Source organism: Mustela erminea, chromosome 16, assembly GCF_009829155.1.
Source record: "Mustela erminea isolate mMusErm1 chromosome 16, mMusErm1.Pri, whole genome shotgun sequence".
Lineage (NCBI taxonomy): Eukaryota > Metazoa > Chordata > Mammalia > Carnivora > Mustelidae > Mustela > Mustela erminea.
In genome coordinates this window covers 80,955,669-80,970,713 of record NC_045629.1, presented here as the reverse complement: position 1 = coordinate 80,970,713, position 15,045 = coordinate 80,955,669, and the positions used below count along the sequence as shown (strand labels likewise).

At 55.3% G+C, this 15,045-nt stretch overlaps 1 protein-coding gene across 1 annotated transcript in view; it reads left to right on the top strand.

Moving 5' to 3' along the window:
- The window catches only part of COL22A1 (collagen type XXII alpha 1 chain), a 234,856-nt gene that overhangs the window by 17,837 nt on the left and 201,974 nt on the right, over window positions 1-15,045 (top strand). Inside the window, exons 2-3 of the mRNA XM_032316558.1 lie at window positions 3,102-3,252; window positions 6,855-7,421. Of these exons, the coding sequence (XP_032172449.1) occupies window positions 3,147-3,252; window positions 6,855-7,421 (673 nt within the window). The 5' untranslated portion in view covers window positions 3,102-3,146. The remainder of the gene's footprint in view (window positions 1-3,101; window positions 3,253-6,854; window positions 7,422-15,045) is intronic.

Genomic DNA, 15,045 nt, shown 5'->3' with positions numbered 1-15,045 from the left:
CTCTTCAGATTCATTGAGTTCTTACCTGGGGAACCCTGGGTGGCTCCCGGTGCTTCGAAGGATGTGGTCCTTGGTAACAGTGACCATGGGAGAGAGTGTGGGCTCTGGTGTCCTCTGGGCCTAATGCCAGCCCAGCTCTGCCATTATCAACCACGGGCACCGAGTGACATTGTGCTGCAGGCACAGGCCAGGCTCACGACTGGCTAGGTGGGGGAACAGGGCAGCTCGCAGGTTTGCTGAGACCTCAGGGAGGAGGTCGGTGAAGGCACCGCGCATACCGTGCGCACTGTCAGCACACTCTCTGCCTGTACTCTAGTAGGGAAAAACAGGACTGTAGATTTTTAACTCCACAAGTCCTTCCTGGGCCCAGTTGGGGTACCTGGCCAGCTGGGGAGAGGGATAGCACAGACACCCTCCAGGAGAGCTTATAGTCAAGGGGTGACTGTCTCTGAGCGCCTTGGGTGGGCTTTCACACACCAGCAGGGTGTGCCCGGGGCAGTCTCCCCCACTCTGCGCCTCGGTCATGGGGGATGTCACAGGCCACCCCTTGGGGTTGTTGTAAGGATGGAAAGGTGAGATATGTACAGCATAGAGGTTCTCTTCCAATGCCAGCTTTACCCCAGGAGCAGGGCCCTGTGGATGGCCAGTGACCTCAAGAGATAGGCCTGGGAAGGAGTCTGCTCCGGCTCACGTCAGCCATGTGGCCCTGAGAGTAGTTGAGACATTGGGCTAAGGACTGTTTGTTCATTTTAGTGTTCCATCCCTACAACAATCCCTGCCACAACCCAGTATGAGGTAGGGTCTGTTATTATGTTTTTTTGGTACGTGGCCTTTGTCATGTTGAAACTTTCTTTATCATCTAGTGTACCAAGTGTTTTTATCGTGAAAGGGAGTAAGATTTTGTCAATGCTTCTGTACCATTGGGTATCACCATGTGTCTTCTTTGGCTCTCTTGGTTCAGTGTGACTCCTGGGTTGATTTTTGGATATTGAACCAGCCTTGCATTCCTGACGTGAATCTCACATGGTCACTGAGTATGACCCTTTCAGTGTGCTGATGAATTCACGTTTCTAGTCTCCTGTTAAGTACGTTCACATCTCATTCATAGCGGATGTAGGTCTGCAGTTTTCTCTTTATTTGTGTGTGTAATTGGGAAGATGCAGAAACCTGGAGAGGACGGCCCAATTTTGCCCTGCTTCCACCCAGTTTCAGCAATGAGGGAAACAGCCACATTTCTTGAGCCCTGAAGTATAATGGACGCTACGGCTCTTCCCCCTTATCGCCTCAGTCCACATTCTTACTTATTAGTTGATTAAAAGAAGTGACGGCTCAGTGGTTGTTGTTAATATTTGGATTTGCTGTGTCCACGGAGGTCCTGGAAAGGGGGTAGGCTCAAAGCCCGGGGGGGTCTGAGTTCAAGTTCTGGTCCCTCCTTGGTGACCTGGGGACGGACAAGTATCCTCGCCATCTTAGTTTCCTCCTTTGCTGAGGGGAGGCGATGATGCCTGCCTTGGAGGTCGTGTGAGTTCACTGGACAATCAGGAAGTGCCCAGCACCGGGCAGATGGTTCATAGCCGCTCTTCAGTGACTTTCCCAGCTCCTTGAATATGTCTGTGTTCTTCTAATGAAGGGCCCCTTCCACCTCAGATAATAACCTGACTGTGTCACTGACTGTTAAATCTAGTCTTTCTTTGTCAAATGCCCACTGTGTGCCAGGAACTGGTCTGGGTTCTGGGAAGCAGAATATACAAGACAGACAAGACTGTGCTTTCCTACAGCTTTGAAGGATGAGGGGGTGGGCAGCCCACTGGACTTGCTGACATTCTATGTCTCTCTCCCCTTGGACCTTCCAGTCCTGACCTTGGCCTCTGCCCCTCCATGTACTGTTTTGGGAAAGTGCCTTTCTTCTCACTCCTGTGGCTGCCTCCTGAGTGTGATACTTCTGGAGTGTTGTCAGGTGGGCTGTATATACTCCGTGAGCTTGTATGGGGACCATTAGTGATGAGGCAGTTTGCCTAGAGGGTGCTGGGGACACAGCAAAAATTCAGGCACTTGCCCGGACAAGAGCCCACATACCTGCCCTGCCTGGGAGATGTTCTCCTGGTGCCATCACGCCTGGGCTCTCCTCTGGGACTTTGCCGATGCTGTTTCCTCTATCTGAAATGATCACCTGCTTTTTTTCTGGTTGAGGCTTACTCAGTTTTCCAAAATTGACTCATCCAGAAGGGCTGGCCTACCCCTGAAACAGTCACGTGACAACACTGTCCCAGTGTCCCCCAGCAACCCTGGAATGTCCTTGTGCTGGTGCCAGGGCCCATGCCTTACCTGTCTCCCAGGTGTCACTGAGTGTCCTTGAGGGTGGGGATTCCGTGTCCCTCATCTGCCTGCCCTCAGCACCAAGCACATGAAGGCAACTGGTAAATACCTCAGAATTCTATAACCTGTTTTCCCTCTCTCAGATCTTGGCTTTAACAGTGACAACTGCTTTTTGACATGGACATCCCCATGAAAATAAGATCTGCAGAAGGAGAAATACACTTTAACTAATACATGTCCCAGGTCAAAGGAATGCATGGAAAGCCACAAGCAACGTCTCTCCTGTAGAGCTGGCAGGTGGAGGGAATGACGGCATCCGCGCTGCCGGGGGTGCCGTGAGGGGAGGACCCCGGAAACTCCTGTGTGGCCGCGGGCAGCAAGGGCCCATACAGCCTCTTCAAAAAGAAGGCTGAGAATCTGCATCAGGCTCTTTTTAAAAGATTTCATACGATGCCCTGAGTGCATCATATGAAACTAGTGCATTCCTGCCCTAGGAAAATAACTAAATATGGGCCACGATTTAGGCACCAAGATGTCCTCTTACAACGTATTAAACAAAGAATCAGCCTGTTAAGTGCTCAGAAGCAGTGATTAGGATCAGAACATGGTGGTGGCCAAGGAGCGGGCCTGCATGGCCGGGAATGGCAGCTCGGAGGTCCTGAGTGTGCATCGGTTGAAGGCAGTTGGGAGGCTGGGGTGCGGCCTTCTCCCACACAGGTCGGGGCTGCTCCTTTGGGTTCCTGGCCCTGAAGCCCTTCTCTAAAGGTGTGTCCTTCTCCACACAGGGTATGTTCCAGTAGATCTTAACACCGTCTCTTCCTGGACACCATATGCGTGAGAGAGCCATGGCCGGCCTGCGAGGGGACGCCACGGCCTGTCTCCTGTGGATGCTGCTGCTGTGGCCTGGGGACAGTGGCTGCCAGGCCCAGAGGGCAGGTAGGGCCACCGTAGATTGAGCCGGGGCTGGGCCCTGAGCTGCCAGTGTCTGTGTCCACGCGTGAGCGCGTGCGTGCCTGTGTGAGCAGGGGAGTGGAAGTGAGTGCGAGTGTAAGCGTCTGAGGGGAGTGTGAGCGTGGGAGCGTGTGATGGAGCTGGAGGGCGCACATAAATGTGTGCATATGAGCGAGAGTCTGAGGGGGTGTGTGACTGCGTGAGTTAGGAAATTGTCAGAGTGTGTGTGTAAAAGTGGGAGTGCATGAGTGTGAATCAGGTGAGCTTGTGGGGGTGTGCGTGAGAAAATGTGTGAAGGTGGGAGCTGGAGAGTGTATAAAAGTCAGTGTGTGCGTGTGAACGTCTGAGGAGGAGTGTGTGACTACAACTGTGGGTGTGTATGACAGTGAGCGTGTGTGTAAAAGTGAGTACAGGAGTGTGAGAGCGTCTGAGGGGGGTGTGTGTGACTGAGTGTGGAAGAGAGCGTGTGGGACTGTGTCAGCATGTGTGTGAATGTGAGCGTATGTGGAAGTGCATGTGGGTGTAAGAGTCTGAGCGTGTGTGTGCGCGAGCGTGAGCGTGTGTGTGCGGGAGAGTGCAGGAGATCCGTGAGCTGTCGAAACCCACGTTCCGAGTGGACCAGGCAGTGTGCCGTGAGCTTGGCTCTGTCGAGCACTTGCAGGCTTCTGGGGACAGAGCGCTGGGCTAGGACCGTGTCACGTTGTCCTGTGAAGGGCTTTGAGCACATTCCAGCGGAAGTGGACGCACTGGAGGCCGCCGGGAGAGGCCACCCGGACCGGAGGGAGAACACGCCTCTGGAGTAGATGCGGGAGGGGGAGTTCGTTGGAGAAGAGGCTCCCGGGCAGTAGGGGTGAGGCGTGATGGGACAGTGGTCAGCCCACCTGTCTGAGGGCCTCCTGGAGAAGGGGCGGTCGGTGTGCAGACACGAAGGAGGGCGCAGGTACATGAGCAGGTCACGGCACCCACACAGAGGCTGTGTGCCGGGCTCCTCGGGGCACAGGCGGACGCCTCTCTGGGACGGGCCCAAGGCGGCAGAGGGAGCACCTAGCTGCAAAACCACCCCCTTGTGCAGATGAGGAACCGAGGCTAGGATAGCCCAAAGCCCCCCCGCCCCGCAGCAGGTGAGGAGGGCGCCCCCAAGAAAGCACCCACCTGAGCCCATGCTGTGTTCCCCGAGCCTGCAGAGGAAACAAAACAAGAAACACGGCCTTGTGCTTCTGCCTTGATTTTCCCAAGTCGCCTCCTTGCTTGAGGCTCTCAAAGCACGGCTAGCTGGAGAGACAGTTCTGACCATGCACAGCCTGATCTTCGCGGGAGGGGAGTGGCGTCAGGTTCTGTGTCCACAGAGATGAACCCAAGAGCCCACACGGCCGACACACTGGGAGGGCCCAAGGACCATCTCTTCCCGGCCCTCATTTCACAGCCTGGAGAACAGCAGGCCAGAGGAGAGCTATCACCTGTTCTGCCCGTGGGGGAGCCGAGGGCACCCCCACCAAGGTCAGAGCCCTTCCTGCGAGAGCACACCTAATTCTCAGGCACGCATTGTGCAGTCTCCGCAGCCCCCAGCAGAGAACGTGTGGGATTGCAGAAGGGCCCCCGGGTGAGGCCTCGAGCCGATGAACCTTCTGCAGCCTGAACACAAATTTGCTCAAGGATTACAGCCCACAGGCGGGGGCCCTGCTTGGCCCACAGCAGCAATTACCTTGCACAGGCTGGGACATCATTGTCCCAAAGACAAAAGGATGACCTTCTGTGTCAAGGAGAAACACTCCCCAGGAATTATCTCTTGAGCCCACACATCTGGGCAAACATACTCGGAAAGTTCTAATCCTGTTAGGGAGCAATCCTGGGAAGGTGAGGATTTACCTACTCCCGAGAGCAGATAGAAACTTGCATTTTAGGAACTCAGGGTAAAAAGTAGGTACAGAAAATTCACGAGAGGCACTGGGGTAGGGTGCAGCGGGAATGTGTGTGTGTGTGTATGTTTGTAAATACAGTGTTACTGTTTTCTATGTTCTGAATTACTTCATTGCTTATAAATATAAAATCAGAAACACAAAATAATAACAGTTCTGCTTACCAGAGGTAAGCAAAGTTTCTTTTTGTAAGTCCCCTGATCCGTACAGACACAGTCCCACACACAGACATCACATTGACACACAGCTTTTCAGACCCAGCAAAACACTGGGAGAATGGGTCTGTGTCGGTAACTGAGGATTCCTTCAAGCCAGCAGTCCGCCGCTGCTGATTCCCGAGCCATGTGAGCTCACGCGGGTGGTCGTGGGAGCGGTTCCGTAGGGGGAGCACAGAGCTGGCTCCAGGATTTTGCTTGCCAGGGCTGCATGAACTTCTCAGATAGCTTTAGAATTTTTTTCTTCGTCTTTATCTGATTGTTTTATTAGTGTAAATCCCTGAATTTGGAAGTGTTGGGTCAAAAACACTGTCCTTAGTAAGGCTCCTAAATTCTGTAAATGGGTGTGATGGAGCCCAGGGCCTGCGGAAGAACAGGTGGCTGCCTTCTCTTGCACACTGGCGGTCGCGGGATTTTTTTTTGTACTTTTTCCAACATGACAGCTTAACTAACGGGTTTTGTTTATTTTTTTTTATTTTTTTGTAATTGTTGTTCTTATTTTGGTTTTACTAGACAAATGTTTTTGCTCCAGAGGCCTGGTCAGCTGCTGCTGGCGGTACAATCAAGCCTCAGATTCTGTAAAAGTCAAGAGCGAGGCTTCTTGATGGCTACGTTTGTGCAGCTCTCTGGAGTTTGGAAACCCTTTTCCTCACCTCACCAGCTGTGAAGTGGGGATGAGCAAGCTTGTGCACAGCGTTGCGCTGAGGATGAGAAATAAATTGTATAGGGTCCTCTTCTGTTCAACCAGAAGTTTTGATAACTTTTAAACTTACAAAGTTTATAAAAATAGAAGTGTATTATATGTTAAAATATGCAATCTTTATAAAGCATTGTAGAAGTTCTGCAAATTTATACTTAAAATATAGGAATGCAGTATATTTTGTATGAATTATAATACTGGAATCCAGGAACTATTTAAACATCTAGCATGAGAGCACTGGCTAAATAAATTATGGGCTCTGAGCAATGTCATCTTGCAGCCATGGAAACCGGCATCGTCACACTGGAAAAGGGTTTCCAGCAACTGCTGGGTGTGGGGGAAACAGCAATGCACCAGTGCGTCTGGTATGGTTCCTAATAAATAGGTTTATACACTGTGGGCTAACAGCGTGACCTCTCTGTAGATGGAAACATAAGCAGTTAAAACATTCTTCCGATGGCCTTTTCTGAAAAGAACATGTGTTCTTTGCAGTGGGTTTAAAATACAAGTCACTAGGTGACCAAAACAAAAGCTACTGAAGAAATTGATAGAGCGGCGTTCTGTGAGCGTTGGCTACTTCCATGCAAGAACACATATTGGCAGCCGGACCCCACAGCAGCCGTGGGGACACTCGTCATCAGAAACCAGTTCAGAAAGCGAGGTCCTCCCCCCACTCCACTAGGGTGACCTTTCCGAATCTGTGTGCCCCAGGTCACCCTTCCTCTTCCTCTTCCTCCCCCCACCCCACCCCTGCAGGTTGCAAGACTGTCCACTACGACCTGGTCTTCCTCTTGGACACGTCCTCCAGCGTGGGCAAGGAGGACTTTGAGAAGGTCCGGCAGTGGGTGGCCAACCTGGTGGACACCTTCGAGGTGGGCCCCGACCGCACGCGCGTGGGGGTCGTGCGCTACAGCGACCAGCCGACCACCGCCTTCGAGCTGGGCCTGTTCGGCTCGCGGGAGGCGGTCAAGGCGGCGGCGCGGCACCTGGCCTACCACGGCGGGAACACCAACACCGGCGACGCGCTGCGCTTCATCACGCGCCACAGCTTCTCGCCGCAGGCCGGCGGCCGCCCCGGGGACCGCGCCTTCAAGCAGGTGGCCATCCTCCTGACCGACGGCCGCAGCCAGGACCTGGTGCTGGACGCCGCGGCCGCCGCCCACCGCGCCGGCATCCGCATCTTCGCCGTGGGCGTCGGGGCCGCGCTCAAGGAGGAGCTGGAGGAGATCGCCTCCAAGCCCAAGTCCGCCCACGTCTTCCACGTGTCCGACTTCAACGCCATCGACAAGATCCGGGGCAAGCTGAGGCGTCGCCTGTGCGAAAGTGAGTGTGCGCAGGGCGTGGGGCCCGAGCAGAGGGGAGCCCCCAGCTGCCCGCTGGCAGGTGGCAGGGCTGCGCGGAAGCGCGTGGGCCAGGGGCTCAGTCACCGAGGAAAGCGAGAACCAGTCTGGCATGTAGCCCTGCTGTGCCCAGGAGGGCGCACACCTGGGTCGGTGCACACCTGGGTCCTCTCTGGGCCCCGCCTCCAGGGCGCCGGCCGGAAGGAAATTAAAGAGGGCTGGCTTCTCGGCCCCACCCACCCCGAGACCCGGAGAGGCTTGAATGCCGGGAGTCTGATCTCCGTTTCTGTAGGGGAACGCATCTGCTCCCCTACAGGCTGCCCAAGTCGGAGCCCCTGCTCGCAGAGCCCTTCGGGAGCGCATGGCAGGTGAACGCTAGCAGGCCCCTTTCTTCTTCCAGGGGACCGCCGGGACGGGTGGTGTAAGGGAGTGGGCACAGATAGGCTTCTGGACTGTAGCCGTGATCCCCAGGGAGCCGTTTGGAGATGGTTGGGCCCAGCTTATCCCAGAGGCCAAGTGCTGTTGACCTGGCGCCCTCTGAGATAACCCGAGGCCGTCTGGAATCTGTGGCCTGTGGACTGTGGCTGGCTATGGGCCAGCGGGGAGGTTGGGCCCAGGCAGGGAGCTGACAGCCCCCCGGGCTTCTGACCCTGAAGGCTGACCTCCAAGAACCTCGGGTCATTCTCAGGACAGCCTGCTGCACAGGACAGGGAGGGTGAAGTGGGTTTTTGTGCACCAGTCTTTGTCCAGCTTCTGTTCTGTCTGCTTCATGGGGATGACAGTTGTTCCTCCTGGGTCATGAACAATGTTCGGTATCACCCCCCCCCCCCCGGGCCAGCAGGTGGGGGCTGGGAGCAGGGTCTCCGCCTCTGTCTTGCCGGCTGCTTCTGGGGACTGAGCCTGAAGCTCAGAGCGTCACAGCTCGCCAGGGACAGGGAAGCCGTGGGGCTGTGGCCGGTGGCGGGAGCAGTGGGGCGTGACTTGGCAGAGCAGCAGGGGGCCTGGTCGCAGGGACAGTCCTGGCTTGCAGCCCTGGGAGAAAATGCCTAAACTGTGTCTAGCACCCGATACCCTCAGGCTCTGGACCACTCCGTGGCTCACTTAATCTCTACTTCTACTTATTTATTCATAGATACTAATTGGGAATCTAGTTTTTTGTGTGGCCTTGTGCTGATTTCTGGGCCTTTTGAAAAAGACCAGACAAAACTCCTGCTCTTGGAGTATTCATAGTCCAGATGGCAAAAGAGACATAAAAAGGGACATAATACTGTGGTTGTGACCTTAATAAAGGTCACAGAATCTCACGGTGTCCTCTTGTGGTTGTGTTTGGTGATGACCCTGAGAATGAGGGAGGGCTTCCTGGAGGAGGACACGCCTGAGCTGTAGGTTGAGGGATTGAAGGACGGCAAGACACAGTCAAGGAAGTGTAATGGAGCCATGTGGCTGCGGTCACGTTGGGGACTGGGGTTGGTGGCTTTGTATGATCATCACGTTCTCAACAGAGGAGGGCTTGGGTGCTAAGATCAGGTGTGGAAGGGTTTCGTGTAGGGGTATGACACCATCAGATCTGTGAGAATGGAATGCTGACAGGACAGCAGGACCCAAGGAAACCCTTTACAGGACTGTAGGAGAAATTCAGAGGATGAACAGTGCTGGGGGTGGACAGAGCACTGAGGGCTAGCCCCCGTACCACAGATGATGAAATAGATGCCCTGAGCGCTAAGGGAAGGAAAGCCTCTGGTAGTGTGCGAGGCATCGGCTGTGAACTTTCACTTGACCCTCATTACAACCACATAGATTATGGTGACCTCCTTCTCACAGATACGAGCATGCAGCCTGCTGAGGTCCCGGGAGGGGCAGCTGCTAGGCCCTCTGCAGAAAACCAGAGGGATGCTGTAGCTAAGACGGGAGAGGGCAGGAAGGCAGGAGAGAGAAGCTGGGAGGGCCAGGGCTCAGGACTGACCTCTGGGGTGATGAGAGCCAGACCAGACACCGGGCCGTAGGCCAGCCAGGAGGCAGAAGTCCAACATGCTGGTGCAGGGGTCTTTGTACCTGCTGTGATCCCAGAACACTTTAATTCAGGGAGGTCCTCTAGCCCCTGCCCACTGGCATTTTACTATCCTGCCAGCCTTGGTTCAGATGGTTCTAGATGTTGGCCAGGCAGAATCTAAATCTTAGAGAACTTCTGTGCTCAGGGCGTGGTTCTGGGAATGGTGGGGACAGCTTCCGAGAGCTGAAGTCACGGGACTTGCTGCCCAGGTAATAGAAGGGCAGGGCTGGGGACGGAATCTAGGCCGTCAGCCTCCACGTGCTGGCCTCCTTGTGCTCACCGACCTCCGTTCGGAGTCAGGGACGGTGCTTTCGATCATAGGCAGTAGAGGCCCCGCCGTAACGAGCTTGGGGAATAAAGTAAATTCATATCACACGCGACAATAAAGGTCAGAGGTCAGGTAGGCTTGAACAATGAGGCTGGGGCTCATTCCACTCCTACCATGTGGTTTCTCCTTGGTGTTAACTGTTCCTGGCAGGCTTGTATGTCCGGGTCCTAGCAGGCATGGGCCACGGCAAGGCGCTGATGAAGAGACCGGTGAAGTCAAGGAGGGATACTGAGCCCCCGGGAATGGACAGTGCGAAAGGGGGCTGATGGCAAGAGCCCCATGAGATGGAAGGGGCTGGAGTCCCTCGGCGAGGACAGCTGCTGCCTCGGGGGTGGCCTGGAGGGAGCAGAAGGAAGCCTCTGCCCTCGCTCCCTCCCCTCCTCTCCCCTCTCCCCCAGCCTAAGCCTGTCTGACAGCAGCCCATAAGGGGTCCAAGGGATGGCGTCCCAGCGGCCAGCCTCCTGGGCGGGAGGGCAGAGGAGGCGAGAACAGGTGTGGGAGGGCACACTGGGAGTCCCTGTCGTGAATCTTAGGGCCAGGAGCCATGAGACCATGGCCCAGGAGGCCTGGATTTGGTCTGACAGACAAGTGTGGGCCTGCGGCTCTCCCCAGACCAACAGTGTGGCTTTGGAGTGGAAAGAAGCTGACTGTTTGGGGCCGAAATCACATGACCCCAACCTTGTCACCATGCCCACTCCACTCCCTCAAGGAAAGGGGTTTGACCCACGCAGAGTCACTGGGGGCCACGACCAAGAAAAGGGGGACCCGATGCCAGCCAGCCGGGGACACCGCATGTCCCCCGTGATAACATTAAGAAAACTCCCCGTAGCCAGGCTCTTCCAAAAACCTAAATAGATGTAAGATGTAAGTTATGCTCAGTCGTCTAGAGGGAATCCGTTTTTGTAAATACAGCTGTAAGCTGACTACAGGCCTGCTCGGTTCTGGTAACAAATGAAACAAAATCCCCTTACAATTGCTTCAATTAGAAAGAAAGCAAAACAAAACAAAATAGCTAACAGTAACATACTGAAATATATGTGGTAAGATGAAATCAAGGAGCATCACAAAACCAAAGCTTCACATGACCAGAAATCCCCGCGCACACCCGGGATCTCTCTGGGTGACTTCAGAACCCAAACCGGGGCTCTCTGGAATGGGGGCGTCATTCGATGGTCTGGAAAATCACAAACAGCGCGGGGTGCTTGGTGAGGCCGTCCTCCGGTTCCGTCCAGCCTAGTGACTCCCTCATTCAACAGGGATGCGGGGGCACAGTCGTCGGACTCCATCAAGTCATTCACTCACGCAGTCTTCAACCCAGCAGACATTGTAGCAATGGCTCATTCATTCATTCATTCACGCAGCAACCGCACACTGAGTGACTCCCTGCTGGGGCCCTTGCTGGGTTTCAGGATGCAGTGAGGAGTCTGACATTCTCTTTCCCTCGAGAAGCTTTTGTCTACTCAGGGCAGCAGGAACGTGGCAGCAGCTAATTACACGAAGGCATGTGAACCCTGATTACCACCCGCAGCTTCACGTGTCTAGGTGTTTATCTGCCTGGGGTCTGCCTTCGCACACAAGAACAAGCTTCACGGGGGCCAGGTCTGTTCCTTGCAGTTTCCGGGTGCCCGGAACAGGGCTTGGGGTGTAAAGGAGCCGCTTAAATGTTGCTCAAAGGAAATCGGGTGGGAAGCTGGGTTTGTGCCATGCTTCTGTTGCTGTGGGCATGTTAGAGGTACGTGTGCAACGATCCAGCCCCTTCCAAACACAGAGGTTAGGAGTATTCCGCAAACCTGAAATCAAACCCGATGTGACCTGAAATATTGAACTTATCTATCTATTGATGAGCGGAGATAAATGGTTCGATTCTGAAGGTGATGAGCGTCTGGAAAAGGCAGGCTGGCTGGGATGGGCAGAATCATGCCGGACATGTCCCCCTGCTCTTCGGGTGGGACAGATGCACAGGGGCGGGACCCTGACGGGGCTCCGCCGGAGTGAACGGAACCAGGAAGTCTGCTGTTCTCCGAGCACCAAATGCTGACGGCACATCGCATTCCACTCTCTCCCTGCTCCTCACCCAGCCCCAAGGGGATGTTGACGCTGAGTTCTGCACCCAGGGAGTGATGCTCCAGCCCTGAGCCTGCCAGCATGGGTGGGCCTTGACTAGTCAGGTGCTGGTCCGAACCAAGAAGTGCCACAGGGACTGTACACACCAGCTTTTGTAGGCAGGATGACCAAGAACGCGTTTCATGAATAGCTTTGCTATTGATTACGTATTTAAATATGAATATTTGGGGAATTTAGGGATACATACAATATATTAGTAAAATTAATCTTACCTGTTTCTTCTACTTTTTCAAACGCAGCTGCTAGAAACTTTACTATTAGGTCCGGGGTCCACACGTGCGGCTCCTCCCCCTCCTCCCCCGCCCTCCCCATCCTGCTGCGGCCCCGAGCTGAGCGGAGGTCCGGTCGCACGTAGAGGCTGTGCTTTTCCATCCAGCGCTTGGCTGGAGAAGGGTGGGAGCAGCTCTGAGGGACAGCAGGCTCCCTGGGGCGGGCCTTCCGGGGGAGCGGAACCTCCCGGGTCAGTGCACAGGAAGTGAAGGGCCCCTGTCTGGGGTGGGGTGCAGCAGCCCCCCAGCCATGAGACAGTGTAGGCTGGGGCTCTGGGCAGTGGCTGGTCTGGTCTAGAAGCCCAGCTGAGAGTGACCAGGTGAGCTGAGAAGGGGGCACTGTGGGAGCAGGAATGGGCCTGAGATCGGACAGATTCCTTGGGGCGGCTGTAGTGGTTTCTCTGTCCAAATGTCCCAGGGCCACCCGTGTGGAATGCTCGACCAAGAGCTCCATTCGAATTCTAGCTGCGTAACCTACCACCTGGCACATGGCTGGCAGTAGGATACCTACTTCTACTGTTTTTGGTTCTGGCCCCTTTGTGACTTAGCCTGTGTGTACCCCCTTTGTCAGAATCCGTGTCGGGTTGGCTAGCACTGGGATTACCGAGCATCAGTGAGGACTGGGTTCGACTCACTCCCCCAGTGGCCCAGCAGGCAAAGGGCAGCCCTGGGAGCTGAACCCTGTCCTGTTTGCCCCAGGTCCTGAGTTCCTTCCAGTAAGTTGGGGTATTTAGGGAGCATTTTTCAACCCTCCATGTCAGGGATGTCTCCCCAAATTCCCAATACGGGGTTCCTGGTTCCTCCTGTTCTGTGGATGGCCCTGAGGCACAGGGGGTCTACACAGCTTGACCGGGATCCCAGGGAGACAGGGGTTCTGTGTCCATTCGCTTCAGCACCCACCGCTGAGAGTCAGGCTGCTCAGGCTGCCCCGCTGCCATCCTTTGGAGTTTTGATACTGAACCGAGCTGGTGCCCCACACCGGCCTGGCTCACACGGTGAGCAGAGGCTGCGTGCTGAGTCCTTGAATGGAGCTCACAGTATGTGGCTCACTGGTGCCCGGCCTCGGGCTCCTGCAGGGAGGGGCCCCTGTGTCATAACATCGGCTCCTGCCTCTGTGGCCTGAGCGGGTCCCCAGGGGACGCAATCTCAGCCTGGCTTCCTGCAGTGCATGGGGCGGAGGCTGGGATGGGCCCAGCCCCAGAGCCCTGGCTGTAATTAAGAACCTTCTCCACCCCAGGCTGGGTCGTGGCCACAAAACAACCTTTATATAGCGTATCGGGTGGCCGTGAGTGAGCCTGTGGAGCGCTGGCCGGCCGCAGCTGAGACCTCCGCCTCCTTCTATTTCGGGGATGCCCGGCGGTGGTCCTCCCTCCCCTCTCCCCACGAGCAGGGGCACCGTCCTGGGTTACTGTCTTCCGGCTTTCGGACAGCTGCGCTGCGATGCAGGCGTGGGTTAGGGCCTGCCCCGTGCTCTGCGGCGCTCTGTCGTGTGACACGTGGGCACCCCCCTCCGTCTGCCTCTCTTGCTGGTGTGCTGGTGCTTCGCTGTGCTGCTGTCCCAGAGGGCGTCCGGGCAGCTGGAAGCTCTGTGCACCAGTATGGCAGAAGTGGGGGGGAGGGTGTGGGCAGAGGGGGACTGACTTATCTCCTGTGGCAGGATGATTAGTGTTACTGTCCACCTGTGGCTCTTGCTAGGAAAAGGTCGGCATCCACACCCCAGCTCCGCATTTAATTAGTGGGCGCCTGCGTTCATTCGGTCCCCCTCCCCGAGTCTCCACTCCCTGTTGTGAGGGGGAGCACCTCCTCACGACCCTCGTCTGCTGTGACAGCACTGGGGCAGCCCAGCCCGGGGCGCTCTGGCCATCGAGGCCTTGCTGTGCTCTCGGGGGTGGTGATCAATGGGTATTTTCACCTTCTGAATGAATGAGTTATTAGGTTCACTTGAAAATGTGTCTTTTTTTTTTTCTTTTAGTAGTGTATTATTGATAAATAACACAACTTGTTGATATAATTGGGGGCGGATGGCATAGACCTTTAAAGATAGCGTGTCACAAGTGTGGGTGTTTGAAGGACTGTCTATAGTACTGGGTTATTTCTTCCAACACATTTTAACCAGTGCCCTGTTCTATCCCAGACGTGGTTCTGAGGCACGGGCTCCTCCTTGAGTGAGACATCTGCGATTCTGCTTTTAGAGTGACATTCCCAGAGGCCTCTTGTGAAGAACTGAGCTGAGCTTGGGATGACAGGCAGCAACAGTCCACATCCCAAGTTCCAGGCAGAGGCAGCGGTGAAAGCCAAGGGCCTGGGGTAGGCGTGCACTCTGAGTGCTGGGAGGGGAGCGTGAGAGAAGGACAGAGTTGGTATCCTCCACTTCGGGAGGTGGAAACTGAGGCTTGGTTTGCTGGCTTCACGTTCCCAAGTTTGTGGAGAAGAAGGAATCCAGCCACGAGTCTTTTTTTTTTTTTTTTTTTTGCCAGAAGCTGAGTCCACCTCAAACCCCTAGAATAAACTGTCCCCTTGAAGACCCAGCAATAAGGCCCAAGGGAAGGGCTGTTGGCACACCGGCTGGCACGGCCAGCCTCAGAATTTCTTTGGAGCCCATCTCCTCTGAACCGGAGTCTTACAGCCATCCAAGAAGGCACAGCCTATGGCTGGTCTTGTCCCCAGTGAGGAGTTCTTCCTGCGTCTGCCTCCATCCCACGTCCCTCTGCCTGCCCAGAGGCTGGTGGTGAGGCCGGGACGCACACACATACACACACCTGGGAATGCGTGTGTGGCCACCAGACCCAGCTTGTCCTCTGTGTGGACCCAAAGGCCCGGGAGGAGTCTGTGGCAG